The sequence below is a fragment of the Wyeomyia smithii genome, chromosome 1, assembly GCF_029784165.1.
Source record: "Wyeomyia smithii strain HCP4-BCI-WySm-NY-G18 chromosome 1, ASM2978416v1, whole genome shotgun sequence".
Taxonomy (NCBI): domain Eukaryota; kingdom Metazoa; phylum Arthropoda; class Insecta; order Diptera; family Culicidae; genus Wyeomyia; species Wyeomyia smithii.
Window position 1 is genome coordinate 67,794,701 of NC_073694.1, and position 16,407 is coordinate 67,811,107.

Sequence of the window (16,407 nt, forward strand, 5' to 3'; positions counted from 1 at the left end):
AGAATAATAACACGCTGTATCCTGTTGGGGATTTGAAGGAGGCAAATGCGCTAGTACGTGTTGCATCTTGCGGCTGCCGCTGGAGGATAACGAAATTCAGTTTGCTGTGAAGTCGAACTGGAACCGCCTTTCTTGGGACGTTTTGATATTTTATATGAAGTGTAATGAATTTTCAAAAATGAAGCTAACATTGTTTACAGAAAATGATCATCACTTTCGGAAGCAGCCATTGCCATTTTCATCCAAATAAATAATAAAAACGGTCCTTATTAGTTAACAATGAGGTCGCTGCTTGAATTTGGCAAGTTATTAAAAGGTGCTCTAAAGGACTCTCTTACACGTTTCAACAAGTTGAACCAGTTTTGGAACTTTGAAATAGAGAATTAAGGGATTTCAAGCTCAAGACCATTTATTTACTAAGTATTTACTGTCTGTATTTGTACTTCTTTTCAACTTGAGTTTGCTTTCACTTTTTTGCGTTGATCATCACTGTTTTGCAGTTTCATTTCCTGATTTGACGTTTTAGTGATTATAAAGCTTGATCCATTTGATATTTGGTCGCACAAAATGGGACATATCTTCGTCAAAAACACGTAGAAAAAATCAGCAAATTGATTGACCTTCAAAGGACAAATATTCATCTGAGTTTCGGATGAATTCCCGCACTTTCCGTTTTATACCGTCCATTATCTACTGCACAGTGGAACTTTCAACTCGATCCGCCATTTTGTTGTGTTTTCTTTTGATGATGTTTTTATGTTTTAGAACCTTTTTTGGTTATTTTCCATTATTGCATTCAATACTTATTTGAGACATTTTCCATGATATGTTGGTGCAGTAGTTTTCTACCAAATCACTCAATCGAATATTGGGTAATATATACCAAACGGGAGTACGTCTTTACGAAACTTCACCTAGCTTTTTACGTGCTATAATGGCGGAAACTATAACGCAGCTTCGTAAGATAACGACTACTCAGTTCTGATTTAACATGTATTTTGGAAATCAGTAATTTAAACTAAACAGTTTTTAAAAAAACTTATGACGTAAGCAAAACAAATTACATATTATAAACGCATTTTATGGAGTCCGCCATTGCAATACGTGAAAGCTGGATAAAAATAGCTTCTAAACTTAACATCTAGGATTTCGGCTACCCCTTAATCTAGTGATACTTTCAGTAAAACAATCCTTCCCACTCATTTCTCCCCGTTTGCCGATTAACTGTCATGGGTACTTACTTTGACGATTCCCTTGTCGCAGGCGAGCGTAACGTCACACAGTTTCTCATCTTGCAGCAGGGTTGTTAACACGGTAGTCAGATTGGACTGATGGTTGTTCCAGCGTAAACAGTACTGCTGGTCCATTGTTCCTGTGTCAGTGCTGTTCCTGTAATGAAAATGCAACATAAAAAAAAACATCTGTTAGTTTCGATGCAACTCGTTTACTGGACGCCTGGACTCGAGACTGATACATCTGTGAAAACAAGAATCAAAGAACGAATTACGGCCTACGGCCTGCTTGGATGTGTATAGGTGTGTGTATGTGTGTATAAGCTTGCTTCGGCTGTCTATTCTCACGACACTGTAGAACTTTGGCACGATGCTTATGGCAAGCGGATGGAACTCTTATTCGGAGAACCAGAAAAGAAGCACTTTCACGCTTTTACTGCTTGGTTCTGATGGGTTGCTGGTAAACAACCGATTTTTTGTCGTACCTGTCCGTCTAATTTGTTTGCTGGTTTGTGACAGAAGAAAACAGAGGTGATTGATGTTGGTTTCCTTTTCGTTGAGAATAGATCGAGAGAAATGGTTACAACAGTTGAAGGCTTCGTTTCTGTGAAGCTGGCTCTCGACTGGTTAATTTAAACTCGGAATGCGATGTCCGAAATTGGGGGAAACGTGATGACAAATTAAATACACCTTTCCGGCCACAACATTGGGGTGTCTAGCAACCATCAATCGAAAATAATGCAAAGTCTGAACGAGTTAGCAGAGGATTCATTCGTTATGCGGAAGGCGAAGCAAAAGTCGCGGTAAAAACGAACAGATTGGGGTACGGGTAGAACCGAGAGGATAAGAACAAGATGCTCAGAATTCTGCTGACGAAGCCGTAATCAGGGCCAATTGCAGATATTGAGGACCCGGATGACTGTTTGCATGTGACACTCTTCGTTGTGTAAATAGGTGAACTAGTGCTCATCCTCTAGCTGGTTCTTGTCTGCTGCTTAAGTGGTCGATGATGGTATGTGAAAGACGAAACCCCCTGCTGAAGTGCGAACGGTGCATGAGGTTCAGACGGAACGGTCTGGAATGCCAGACTATTCAGTTTCTGTCAGGTCATAGATTGCGGAAAAGTACCTGCCAAGACCTGGGGCCCTAGCTTTTGCGTCGGCCACAAAGAAACTAAAGCAAATCAAACATGATTTTTAGTGTCTTAACAGTCAGTTTTGGGTTTGTTTCAAAGTACTTTGTGTTGGCCAAAGGCAAATATCTTAACTTTCGGTTGGCTTTCAAGGATTTCGTTTGTCTTCGGCACATTGGAAATTGTCTTTTCTTTTGACTTTGATGTGGGTAACTAACCGACCTTGGCGAATTTATGATTTAGTGAATTTGGAAACTTTTCCCAATATTACATTTGATAAATTACCTATTAATTCATGCAGAAATATTCTTCATCATTTAGTCATGTATTCATTATGTTTTGCACACGCAGTTAGTGCTTCCCGTTTCACAAATGATGCTCCGTATAGTGCTGTCCCTCTGCATTTCAACAGCTTTCACACGAAACATAGGCTGTCAAAATGAATAAATTTACTCTCGCTGCTGCTCGCAGAGCCGGCCTTAACCTAAAATTCGAAATGTTAACTGTAGCAAAGTATAGCAGCAAGCGTGTGTTTGCAGAAAAATAAAACTTCCTATGTAGTCCACTTTGGCTGGCACGGCAAACGGCGTTCAGAATTCAGTCAATGTCAAACTCCTGTCAATCGGTGCGTTTGGAAAAGGGTTCGGTTTCTATCGCGGCCGACCTTGGCCGATCGTTTGGGAAAGGAGTTGTTTTTTTTTTCGCGAAATCCACCGTGACACGGCACATGACCGCCAAGTTCGTACGAGTTTTATTTTTATTTTGATACGGTGACCAACAAGCACACGGAATAACTGCGAAAGGTGACGAAGGTTGATAACTTGTACACAAACAAGTAGATCGGGGTTGGTGTGAAAAAAAAGGTTTTTTTTCTAAGCAGTCAAGTAGAGGACGGATGATGTAGCTGTTGATCGGAAGGCAATTGATTGCATAATTGAAAATGGAGAAAAATAATTTGGATGTATGCTATTCTGCAACTACAACAGATATGTAGACATCGGCAGCAAAATACAAATCCAGAGCAATTCGGCATTAGTCGAATTGAATGGGGTTTTAATCATATTTTTACAACAACAACACTTGCTATACGAGCGGCGAATGACTCAAAGTTAAAGTCACTTTAGTTAGATAAAAATAAGAAATACCTGCTATCTATTTATATGCCAATGGTGACATCCATAAATGAGGCAACGTGATTTTTTTAAATAAATATTTTATAAGCTCAAGAAAAAAATGATTGCTTAAATTTAGTGTTTGTTCTAACATTTCGAAATCCTTTCATTAATTCCTCTGCTCATTCAGCCTTATTGGATTTCGAAAATGGGTTTGGGGTCGAATTTTGCCTTTCAGCTTCCTTTCGATTCAAGAAATATTCATGTATTTCTCACTATTAAATGTAGTGGATTCCAAGCCACCACATTCAATAGTGGAGTCAATGGGTAATTTTTGGCCTTAGGATGGATTTGGTCATTCTAGGCTGCTTTCAGAGACTGAAAGTCGCTATCTTGGAAATCAAAATGGCATCTGATGTTTATTTGTGGCCTATGGGCGTCATACCGGCTACTTTCCCATAATGGAAGGTTTTTAGTCGTTTTAGACTGTATTCCAGAAACCTTGAATCGCCATCTTGGATTCCTAAATAATTCTATGAAATCTACATTTCGGCCTCTGGGCATCGTCCTGGTTCAAAAAACAGCATTTTCAGGCTGTTCTCCAAAAACCAGTAGCCGCCATTTTCAATTTAAAAATGGTGTCTACGGTCGGATACTGACCAAATTTTATTTTTTAAATATTTTTAAATGACAATTTCCTAAAAAACATTCCTTGACAACTTTTCTCCAACTCTTATCATTACCAAACGGTCTTGAAACAAATGGGCGTTCTGAAGCAAAAAACATGAAACTGCGTTAAACATGAAAAACTTGTTGTAACGAGAAACATTTTTTTCCGCTTTAAACTGTTTTAATCTGAAATGATTTTTTTTTAAATAACTTTTTTTAATTTTTGTTAGTGTCTCAAATTTAATTTTGAAATATATTTTTGTACGATTCCAAACAGTTTTCTAAAAGTCATCCTTTGACAGTTTTTCTCTATCACTTGTCATTATTCAGATATGTCGATTTAAAAACAAACTTCAGCCCTTTTCAAATGTTAGTACCGATGAAGTTTCAAAAAAATATGAAAATTTGCTTATAGTAGTATGGCCTCGTACACGAATTACGTAACGCTAAAAATCTAGATTTCGACTCCCTCCTCCCCTATGTAATGATAGGTGACGTTCGACATGACCTAAAATTACGTAACGCTGATCAGCCTGAGCTTCTTCGAAAATTTCGAGTAAACATCACAGTTACGTAACTGTCTCTATTACCACCCTTCTTCCTACGTAAGAATAAGTAACGCAGACTCAACCTACCACTCCTTCTCCCCTTCATGCATTACGTAATCTGTTTTCGACGCCTAAGGCTTATTCACTCACCAAGTTTTGGCAAATTTTGAGAGGGTCCTGCCAACATATTAAAAAAGAACAATGATTTCAAATACTTGTGTAAAAATGAGTTTATTTATGAGTTTAATTTATTTTGGGTATATCAACCATTGTTATTATTGAAAAAATATTGAAAAAGTAGGCCAGTTGGCTTCGAGGGTTTTTTAGGTTATTACCGCAACTACCGCAACTATGAAAATTGCCAAGCCTCGTTAAACGCAGATTTCGGCCTCCGCACACTGTTTCCAAAGCTTCAAGAACGTGATCGATAATATTTTGACAAAAAAAAAAAATTTCAGAGCCACAGTGTCTTCAGTAAAGTTGTTCCATTGATTATTCTCCATGTTATAGAAGTTGCAACTTTGTGATTTATCCAAAAGGATAGTGAGGAATGAATTTTTGCTTTTCTCATTTTGAAGTATAAAAATCCACTTTGTTCAGTAAAATTATAGCACATTTTGAAAGAAACAACTTTGTTGAAGACGTCATACGTCTATCTACCTATTCAAATGAACTTTGTGGAGTTTTCTATAGCTCACCCATAAAAATCAGTTGTTTTTAATTTAACTTTCTATAGTGATTTTCTACATCTTTTCAATGTTCTGCAATATTGTTTACTATACCGAAACAAACAGTTTCTTTGAAAGAAGTTAATTTTTGTACTACATATTTTTTTGGTTATTGACGATTTTCTTGAATAATGCACTAATTTATACGAACTAGTTTATACTCAAAAAAAAATTAGTTTGGAGCAAAAATATTTTGTTAATTATTTTCCATTTTATAAAAGTTAGAGTACTGTGATTAATACACCCAACAGTGAGAAACGAATTTTATTTTATTCAGTTTTGCATATAAAAATCTACTTTGTTGAGTAAAGTTGTAGCCCATTTTATGGGAAAAACTTTGTCAAAGACACCATACTTATATCTGCCAATTTAAATAAACTGAAGTTTTCTTCAAAATGACCCTTAAAATCTTTTTTTTGTGTATAACTTTTTTTGTGATTTTCTAAATTTTTTTAGTGTTCTACTGTCTTGTTTACTATAATAAGGCATACAAGTTCACTGAATAAAGTTTAATTTTATCCATTAAATTTATTTAGTTATTGAAGATATTTATCAAAATAATGCACTAATTTACTAACAGATATCTACACAGGAGACAGCGAGAGACAAATGCGTATATCTGGATTGAACGATGTTTTGCTTATACTTTACTATAGAAATCGTTTTGTCTGCAGATGTTTACAGATTTTGTAGATATTTGTAAGTAAATTAAAGCATTATTTCAATTAAAAACCGTCAATAACCGAATAAATATGAGAGGTAAAAATAAACTTTCTTCGGTGAAATTGTTTGTTTTCTTATAGCAAACAACATTGTACAATACTGAAAAATTGTAGAAAATCACAACTAAATGTTATATTTAAAAAGTTGATTTTTAGTGACAATCTGTAGGAAACTCTACAAGAGTCCATTCAATTCAGCGGATAGAAGAAGCATGGTGTCTTTGACAAAGTTGTTTATTATAGAATGTGCTACAACTTTGCCTAGCAAAGTGAATTTTTACATGCAAAAATGAAAAAAGTAGCGTTCGGTTCTCACTGTTTAGTGGATTATTCACAATATTGCAACCCAGATAAAATGGAGAATAATCAATGGATCAACTTTGCTGAAGGCACTAGGTTCTAAAACCAAGTTTTTTTTGGGTCAAAATAATTACGATCACGTTTTTGCAGTTTTGAAAACAGTGTGTTTCGATTGATTGCATAATACTCGCTTCTCTAGCAAGGACGACAGAATTATACACCTAGTATACCTGAATTGTACTATTTTGACTAGTCTACTTCTGCCTAAATCATAATATTACTAGTGGATGGCGACTGGTCCTAATTATGCAGCAGCTGTGGCAGCGAATAGAGATGCGATCAGCATCATATGAGATGTCAAAGTAGGCAACAAACCGTATTTTCCAAAACAACCAAACAAATGAATGGAAGATATAATATCTTCTCGGTTTATTAAGGCCACATAGTGTTTCTTTCATTCTTGTTTAGTAATGTCGTATTTACAAGTGCAAATTGAAATTCGGTAGCACTTCAACTCCACTTTTACATAAAACTTCAAAAATATTCAATACAAGTAATGTAACAAACAGCCTTATGAAGTTCTACGTCAGCCTTGCGGCCGTGGCTTTGCGTACAAGCGTTTTATTATATTGTTTTCGAAATAAAACTGCAATCGAACGTATTGCGAAGAATCTATTTCTGATAACATTTTTGCATGGAAACTGGTAAGGATTGTAATTTAATAATTCTTATAACTCAAAAAGTTATGGAAATCAAATTCTAAAACTAGTTTTTTTTTGTACGTAATATTATAGTTTTAGTTGCATTAGAATGTTACAATAATTGTTGTTTAGAGGCTGTTAGATCAATTTGTACAAAAAAGTAATGGCCCAAATCACCAAAAAATATTTTTGTCAATATTTCTATGAGAAACAAAATGTACTTGACAAATTCGTAAAACCGTTTACCTTATGACCCCGGTAATAACATTGCCAATCCAACCGCTCAAATCGCTGTTATGATCGCTACATTAAAACATATTGCTGTATTAAAGCGTAAACGTCGGCGCTCCACTCTGGTCTGTGCACCGACCGGCCTGCAAAAGCTTCTTCCGACGACGGCGATGGATTCGTTCTTGCTCACCACTGGTCTCTCGACTCCGGCGTTCGTAGAGAATATATTTTACCGCTTCATTACCGAGCGATGGAAGTATAAATTACTGCTCAGGTAAGGGCTTGAAATATTAATAGGTTAAAATGCTGTAATAAATATTCCCCGGTGTTTCCCGGTGTCTGACAGCCGAAGAAACGAGAAGAAGAATAGCCCGGGTCTCGCTCCGGGTGCATCCGCTTGGCTAGGAGGAAGTCAATTTGCGAATGCACAAACACTCGGGCTGCTGTGAACGAAAATAAGTTTTGCCGAAGCCCAACAGATTACCTAAATTTCTGTAAAGTATAATTTTTTTATTCTATCGGACAGTTTTTGGTGAAGATTCCGAACCGATTTACGAATTCTTATTTTGATTTTTTTGCAATAACATTCTACCATCACAATGAGATGACGCAACCAGGGGAGGACCCCCTGGAAGAAGAAGCGTCCGGCTAACTTCGTACAGTGAAGTGCAGTTCACACAGGAACAGGAACAATATAGAGTGTATCCTTCAGGACGTTCAATGAAGTGTGAATCATTGTCGCTACGGTATCGCCATACACACTTGCGAGAACCAGTTCGAGTCGATAGCGACAGGAGAAGAAGCGAGTGTACCGTCCGACACTCTTAACATCCTTGCCGGGCAGGAAATAAGCAATTCCTGCACGAAGTCAAGCATACCGGCTGCCAACCGGCTAAACTAACGTTATCGTAGCGTGGTTTTGCTGTGGCTTTTACGCCATCATGGAGTTTATACCGAGGACGATGCTAAGTACTGCAAGAAACTACTGACGATCAGTTAAATTGATGAAGTAAATATTTATATTCGCTACAGAACTAAAAGCATTTTAAGAGAGGTACGGGAAAAGTTACAACCAGAGGCTGATCAATTTTGAGTGCAAAATGAAATTATTTCAATTATTCCTAGGTCATTGTTGTTACTCCGTCACAATTTTAGCTGTAAACTTCATACAATTCAAAAAAGCTGACATAGACTGTAGCGTGGATTGTTAGTCCAACCAAACTGCTCAACAGGACAATTCAAACAAATAGAAGAGTACATAACCAATCGGGTGTCAAACTAGTTCAAAGCGCGCTGCAAAGCTCTTCTACCAATACCAACTTAGCATTTGGTCGCGCGTTGGCGAGTAGACCTGATTCCGTGTTATTTTAACTAATCGCCAGAATGTCCCAAGTGGCCCACAAAAAAAAAACACACGCACTAATACAGTGTCACGGTTAACCAGCTCGAATGCTGCGGCAGCAGCAGCCAACTGCCAGACTGAAATTTGAATTTCAAACATTTCGAAGGTCAAATTGTGTGCGAATTTTTTTTCGGCATTCTCACATTCGCACACACCATCCAGCCGGAGCAGGCCGAACCGGGCGTGATCGTCGCGGAAGGTTTTCTGGTTAGTAGTACACACAATTTTCGCGTCGCTTCTTTCTATTATTTGTTCCTATATAAACACAGTTTAGAATACAGTGGTTCGTGTGTTGTATATATTCTGCATGCATTTGTTTTTTTTTTTCATTTGTAGTTCCTCGTCCATCTGCGACGGCCATCGGATCGAATGGAAGTTAGCGAAAGAAAGAAATTAGGACACAATTGTTGCTGTTGTCTCTGATGTGTGCAAGATTAATTGCTGGCTATTAAAGTTCACCACGGGGAATTAGATGAATTCGGTGGCTGGCGGCCGCGGCTGCTGATGGGCCAAATACTTTTAACTCTGCTGTGTGTTTACTGGTGCGATTGTTGCGCTAACTGAGCCGCTCACAGCAATCGGGGACAGTTTTGTTTTTCATTTTGGCCAAGTGAAAGGACATTTGTTGGGCACTTATTGGCGGAAATTTATGTTTTTCTTTTTTCGGTTCGCTAATGGATTTCTGCCCCTGACTTCGTTATCTGCTCTTCGGTGCCATTGTTGGAATGGGAACTTCGTTACTGGCTGGTTTATAGATTAAAGCGAAAATCAAATGAAAGTTTTGTTTTGTATAATTAGTTGTGGGTAACAGCCTTGTTGTAATTGGGAAGGTTTCTTTGGGTTGCCAAACAGGTCTATGTCAAAATTAGTGCTTGATCTCTCGAAAGATGATCGCAACTAAACAACTGTTTAGCGGCTAGCAGATTAATCAGCTTGAGTGGTTGCGTGATAATTACCAGTTAAATATTATCCACTATCGATTAAATATAGAAGCAGAATTTTCTTATTTATATTTTATATAATCTATAGTGAATTAATAAAAAAATGAAACTAAGACCGCCACAAACAATGAAGTCTTGTATTGAAACAGATAAAATATCTAATTTAGTACCATATATAATATAAAATTAGTGATAAACGTTTTTTTGTTCATTTTTGTTTATCTTTTCTCAAAAATTATAATGATTTACTACGAAATAGCTATGAAAAGAAATATGAAACATAACAAATTATTTAGAAACGCTTCTTTTGTCAAACACAAAATAGCACCCGTGTGGAAATAGAATGGGACAATTAACTGGGAATTCACGATTGTACGAGACAACATAATCGTGTTTCTGTATTTAAACTTAAAGCTATAGTAAGCATCCTGATAAAAAAATAGATACAGTAACCTACAAAAAAAAAAAAAAAAATGTAATTTGACCGTGTCTTTTTGTTTTACCGATTGTCAACAAGAATGAACACAGTCTAATGACATTTTAACGTAAGCAAATTGTTACTTTGAGAATAATACCAAAAATGCATTCTATTGCAATAAATTTGTCATTAGAAAGCAATAAGAATCACCTTCGTTCAAATCACAACACATACTATCGTATATTTTGCACATGTTACTATTTTTTTTTTTTTTTTGAAAAAGGAAATGAAATGCATTCGAAGTTTGGCATATATTAGTTTTTTTCCTTTTCCTAGATTTTTTCTTCACTAGATTTTTTTTTCTTTTTAAACTTTATCGTGATAAAGACTCGTTAGAACTTGTTCGATTATATGAAACTCGTGCCAATCTAGAAAAAACATATTCGCTTTTTCAACGATATGCAATGATAACTGACAACTCCGGTTGAAACGAAATAGCTTTTTATTTCCAATCGGTAAACAGTGAGGTGAGCTATTGAACAAAACACTGGCGTTCAACATTTGGGGTTGGTACGCTGCGGAAGAAATTCTGACTTTGGGTTATAGGTTCTCCTGTAGAAACACATACAAGCGTGTAGCTGTAATTAATTTTGTTACCTTAAGTTTGTTACTTTTTGTCTAATGTGCGGTCAGAAGACACAAATAGTAATAAAACTCAAAAGCAACATGCTTCCAGTGGTTTTATTAACTAAAAAACAGGTTGTTCTAATATATGTTGTCGATCTGCCTAAAAGCGTTCGTTTTGAAGACATTTGAATTTTAGTTCAGCAAATTTACCTTATTCAGAAGGTGTAGCTAGATAGATATAGATTTCCGCATGTCTAATTATGAAAATCTTTCGGAGAGGTCTTAATTCTGCGAATCATTGATACTACGCTTAGCTTTTGATATAACGCTAAAGTTGAATGGTGAGAAATCACATCAACATTGTGCAAAATAAGCGCAACTTTTGATCAAGTTTGAAACCCAGATATCGAATTTGTCTCAGCTATAACGCATTATATGTACAATCAAGATTTTGTTCTCGACAAAAAATACTTAAATAACAAAATGTTCACCAGTATCGTGTTACTTGTTTCTACCAAGATTTACCATTTAATTTGCAACTCGCGGAAAATACATTTTTTATTATTTATCGTCCCGGAAATACTGTTATCTATAACGAAATTTTATTTTTATTTTCGCTTATTTTGTGCCAATCATCGACGCCTGTTGAGGCGATTCCACCAAGGACCCTAACTTACGACCCATTGATTAACGAACCGGCGATGACACCCCGTTAAGCATACAGACACGAGACATACTGACGCTAGGCATAATGGTGGGTAGGCATACGATTCTGCTGAAATTCTGTGTATGTTTTCTACTGGTGGATTTTTACTCAAGCACTTCGAACAATTTTAACTCTAATTTAATTGAATTGGATTGTCTGAAGCAGTATATTTCAATAATAATTTTCTTTAACTCTCTTTAATGCTCGGATTACGAAAGACTATCTTGTATCAGTTTATGTCAGTAACTGTTATCCAACACTCACAAAATAACTCTCTGAAAATTATGTAGCGACTCTGAAGAGATTTAGGAAGATAACTGGGATCCATCAATAGCCTCTGAATATCATCCCGGATCAGGAAATACTCATATTGCTCGGCCATTTTAAAGTGTTTTTCAAAAACCGAAAACCGCCATCTCCTGTGCATCATTTCGCTTTCGGAAGTACCTTCTCGTATATCAGAAACCGAAAGTCGTCATCTTGAACGCCAAGTTGGCTTCTGGAGTCCTTGGGCATCTTCTCGGATCCGGAAATATCCATATTGGGTGCTTTTGGATCATATTTAGCAGTTTACCAAATATCCGAAACCACCATCTTAAATTTAAAAATGGCGTCTGGAGTGGATCTCTTGCCTCAGGATCATATTAGGTGGTTTCCGACCATTTTAGACCGTTTTCCAAAAGCCGAAAGCCACCATAATGGAATTCAAAATGGCGTCAGGAGTTGATTTTCAGTTTCTGGGCACCATTATGGTCCCAGAAAATTCATCTTGGGTGTAAGGTTTGCAATCCCGAAAACTATTTTTCGGGAAATAGCTTTTCCTGAGGTTCCCGGATCCCGGGAACAGGAGTTTTGATTTTTGGGATCCCGGGATTCCCGATTCCCTGTAGATAGGAAAATATACTACATGATACATGAAAACAGCATTGCGAAAAGGGCCGTTTCACCCCATTTGGCGCACTTGGCTTATACATGAAATTAAAGCTCTTGAGTTGCTCTACAAAACTCTATATTCAGATATTTTTTCTAGCGAAGTTGAGAAGAGTAGAAAGATCCTAAAAGTTGACAATTTTTAAACGGAAAATGCATTTTTTTCGTCTTGTTACCTCTTTGCCATATACTGTTACCATTCGTTTTGAAGTACTCTTAGTGAAGAATAATAACACAATTTTTTCGAAAAATTTATCAAGTTTAGCACTATTGAACATTATGTGATTTGGACATTTTTGGACATATCATCTTTAAGGACCGTTTCACCCCACTTAACCTTGATGAAAAAAATTGGTAGAACTTTCTACTTTGAATAGACAAAAAAAGGCCAAAAATTTCAGCTCAGTCCGAGAACATAAAAACAACGTCCCTCAGAAAGGTGGTCGCGCCTCTCGCGAACTGCCTCTTAAGCGAAGTTTTACAGAAGGAAATTGCATTATTTGGGCTTAATGTAAAATTGTCACCGGATCTGAAGCGATTGTTTGACGTCATGAAACCTTCTCTTCTGCAAATATTCGCAACAAAAATCTATCGCGAATTTCTGATGTGAACTTGAATATGTTTTGTTTTTTTTTTTTCAATTCGTTTTCTATGCGAATTGATTGTGAAATTATAAACGATTTTTTGTTACTTTCTATTAATATGCTTTATTTTGAACCACATTTTTAAGACTGAGTTATAAGTATTTGAAATTGGACAATTTACGTGACGCTCTCAATGTTTTCGGTATTTCAAGTTGCACCCCTATCCCAAAATGTTGCCATAAGACGTAGTTCTACGTCAAAAAAGCGCATATGCCTTAGTAGGTTAAATCTTTCAAAAATGGTATTTCAATGTTGTTTATTAGGGTACTGTCAAATTTCTAAAAACCGTTACATGGTCGGTTTTTTTTTGTTTATTGACCCGAAATAATGATCTGTGCAAAATTTCAGCTCAATTGGAAATGATTTAGGGGTACCTAAAAGCGGTCATAGTTGTGATTTTTTGATCCTCAAAAATCTTCTAATTCTAAACGAAAATTCTAAAAATTCTACTTCTAAATACATAAAAAACACATTTTTTCTCAAAAAAATTACAAGGGTTGTATGCAAAGCCAAGACCGCAAGTTTAACGTAGAACTACATAAAGTTGTGACAGTCCAAATAAAGTTGTTTGTTGCATTACTTTTACTGAATAAGTTTAACCCTTTTCGACCGAGCCTACACAATTGTGTAGGTAAAAAAATGACGGATAACAGAACCTAAGCCGAAGCAAAAAATATATAAAAAAAACCCTTGCTTGCTCCGGTTTTTAATTTTTTGTAGCAGCTGCGATGTTAAAATTAGCAATAAATTACTGAGTACGACGTTCAAAAAGCGAGAGAGAAAGTTTTGTTTAAGTCACCTTCTACCTACGCTATTATATGGGTCCGGTCAGAAAGGGTTAAAGTTTTGTGCAGAAGAGAAATTGAAGTGCTACTGAATTTTAGTTTGGGCATACATCACTGAACAGGAATGAAACAAACACTATACTGCTCATAAAAGCATAACTGTCCCATAAGAAAAACATGGAGAGCGAGAAAATGCGATTTAAATGTTAGACTTACATTCACATTTCATGTTCTTCAAGAAGAGAATTATAATACTTTCTTTGAGGATAAAACTACCTTATTCAGGAATTTCTAAGATGGGACTGTTATACATTTATTCATGGTCGCCAGCTGTAAAATAAATACATGTCAGTCCCAACGGCATTTCATTTTGATAGATGAGAAGTGCGTTTAGTTTCAAAATATAACACTTGAACAGTAGTAGTGTGAAAGTTCGGCAATATCATTATCTTATAAAAGTGTAACATAAATATTATTGGTATAGGGTAACCGCTCCTATATTCATCTCAGTACCTATATTCATCTCATCACGCCTTTTTGATCAATGTATCGTCAAATTTTACCATATTTTCTACGTAAAACTTTTAGCCACTTGAGAAAATCGAGAAGCAAATAGATTTACTTTCAAAAATTTGTAGAAATTTGACGGTAAATTGTACAAATGAGAGAAATAAGATGAATATAGGTGCACCAAACTATTGAGATGAATGATGGAGCGATTACCCTAAATAAAGTTAATTCAGCAACATGTGTCGGATTTGGATACAGCCAACGAAGATTTTTTGGAGTTTGCAAATAATTTCATGAAACAATATTCGGCAGGATATTATTTGTTGTCAAACAATGAAGAACAAGGCGATGGTTGCAGTACAAATTTTAGTGGAGGTTTTTGCGCCGATGCAGTGACAAAAACAGTCCTGCTGGAAGCAATTTTGCCGGTAATCGCTTGAAATAAACGTGTATTTTGGGAAGCACTGTCCGTGATGGGCAAGCTCCAAAACCAACTTTTGCAATTATTTTTGGCTCTTCAACGTGCAATAATGATCTTATATAATATTAAACTTTTCTGATTGCTTAATTCAGAAAGAAAATGTTTATAATGGGCTGAAATCAATATGGTACTGTTATGCATTTATTCTCCATATGGGACAGTTCGGGTGGTATGTTTTTTCGAAAAGTTTTCGGATAAATCCGATCTAAATTTCAGTTTTTTCGGTGGATTACGATGTAAACAAGCTACTTTTATACTTAACTCAAAATCGATAAAAATCCAAATCGTCAAAATACGGCAACTTTTCATTAGAGAAGGTGCCGACTAATGGTGTTCTGAGGCATAGAGATGAAGTCAAATTTACAACTGTTCCATCATCTGAAGGTGTAATTAATTAAAGAGAAATTATTACTCGTTTAATGAGTCATTTATTTTATCCTGAAAAGGGCAATTTGCTGTTGAATTCAATATCGGATAAGATGCTGGTCACATCGTTGAGTTATCATTGACAGTGCGAATAAGGTATTCCTTGCGATAGATAACACAGTGAAAAGCTGATTTAACACTCAAAACTAGACTGATCATGTATTTTGAATGCCAGCTTTTCAGAACGTTTGCGTGTTGTCAAAATAAGGCAACTTTACATTGGAGGCATTTATACTAGTGCCCGATATCGCACAGGGACAGCATTTTACTAAAGGAAATGTCCTATTGCATCAGCTGACCCTGCTACTATCGATGCTTAAACCCGCTGCAACTGCTGCGCTATTCGTTGCCATGCCACAGCGGTGGCCGCTATATGCTGCCATTGGTATCCGGTGCACTGCTGCTGCTGATAAGGAGCACTGCTGTTGTCTCTGTCCAGAACTAATATAAGCGGTTTCGACTGAAACAGGTTCTTCTATAGGCCATTTCAAATTACTAGGTAACTCTGACGACTGTGCTTGGAAAGCAATCATATAACGACCAATCAGAGGTCGAACTTTGCGTTTTGACAAGGCTTGACAATTGAAATTGGACATAGTTTTCACTTTTTCTGGTTTTAGATTTTCATTTTACATCCCTATGTAGCCAAGTATGTAGCCGAACTTCCTGAAAGACGTAGCTCTACGTCAAAAAATGTTCGGTTGGAAATCGACTTTCTGTAGGGTGTTTGGAGACAGGGAAAGTTTATTCATTTCGTCAATCAGAAGTAGGCAATATACAATATTCTAATATTCTAATACAATGTTTACTTACAAACTATTTTTTATTCCATAAGCGTTGCGATTACGTATTGAGCTAAAAAAGTGTTCAAGTTCAAGCCGATACATTGTAAGATCAATGGTTTCGCAGTATTGATTGTAAGTGGCCATCATACGATTCAAGGGTCCAAATTTTTTATAATTTGTGCGGTAATAATTGGTGGCAAACGTGTTTCGATGTTGAAGTTGTCTAATAGGTGCGTAGAAATGGAGCTTAGATAAAAGTGTAGCTGAATCAATGCGCTGCGAAACGATGTCGTTTACAAATGACACTATTGCAAATTCACGACGCTCTTTCAATGATTGTATGTTTATGAGCATGCAACGTGCTTCATATGATGGAA

The 16,407-nt window shown here is 36.3% G+C and overlaps 1 protein-coding gene across 17 annotated transcripts in view; it reads right to left on the bottom strand.

The window, feature by feature from the left end:
• Positions 1-16,407, bottom strand: part of LOC129724438 (sex determination protein fruitless) — a 658,376-nt gene that overhangs the window by 92,525 nt on the left and 549,444 nt on the right. For all 17 annotated transcript variants that reach the window (XM_055679480.1, XM_055679471.1, XM_055679489.1 and 14 more), the window contains one exon: positions 1,242-1,389. In XM_055679480.1, coding sequence (XP_055535455.1) covers positions 1,242-1,389 — 148 coding nt within the window. The remainder of the gene's footprint in view (positions 1-1,241; positions 1,390-16,407) is intronic.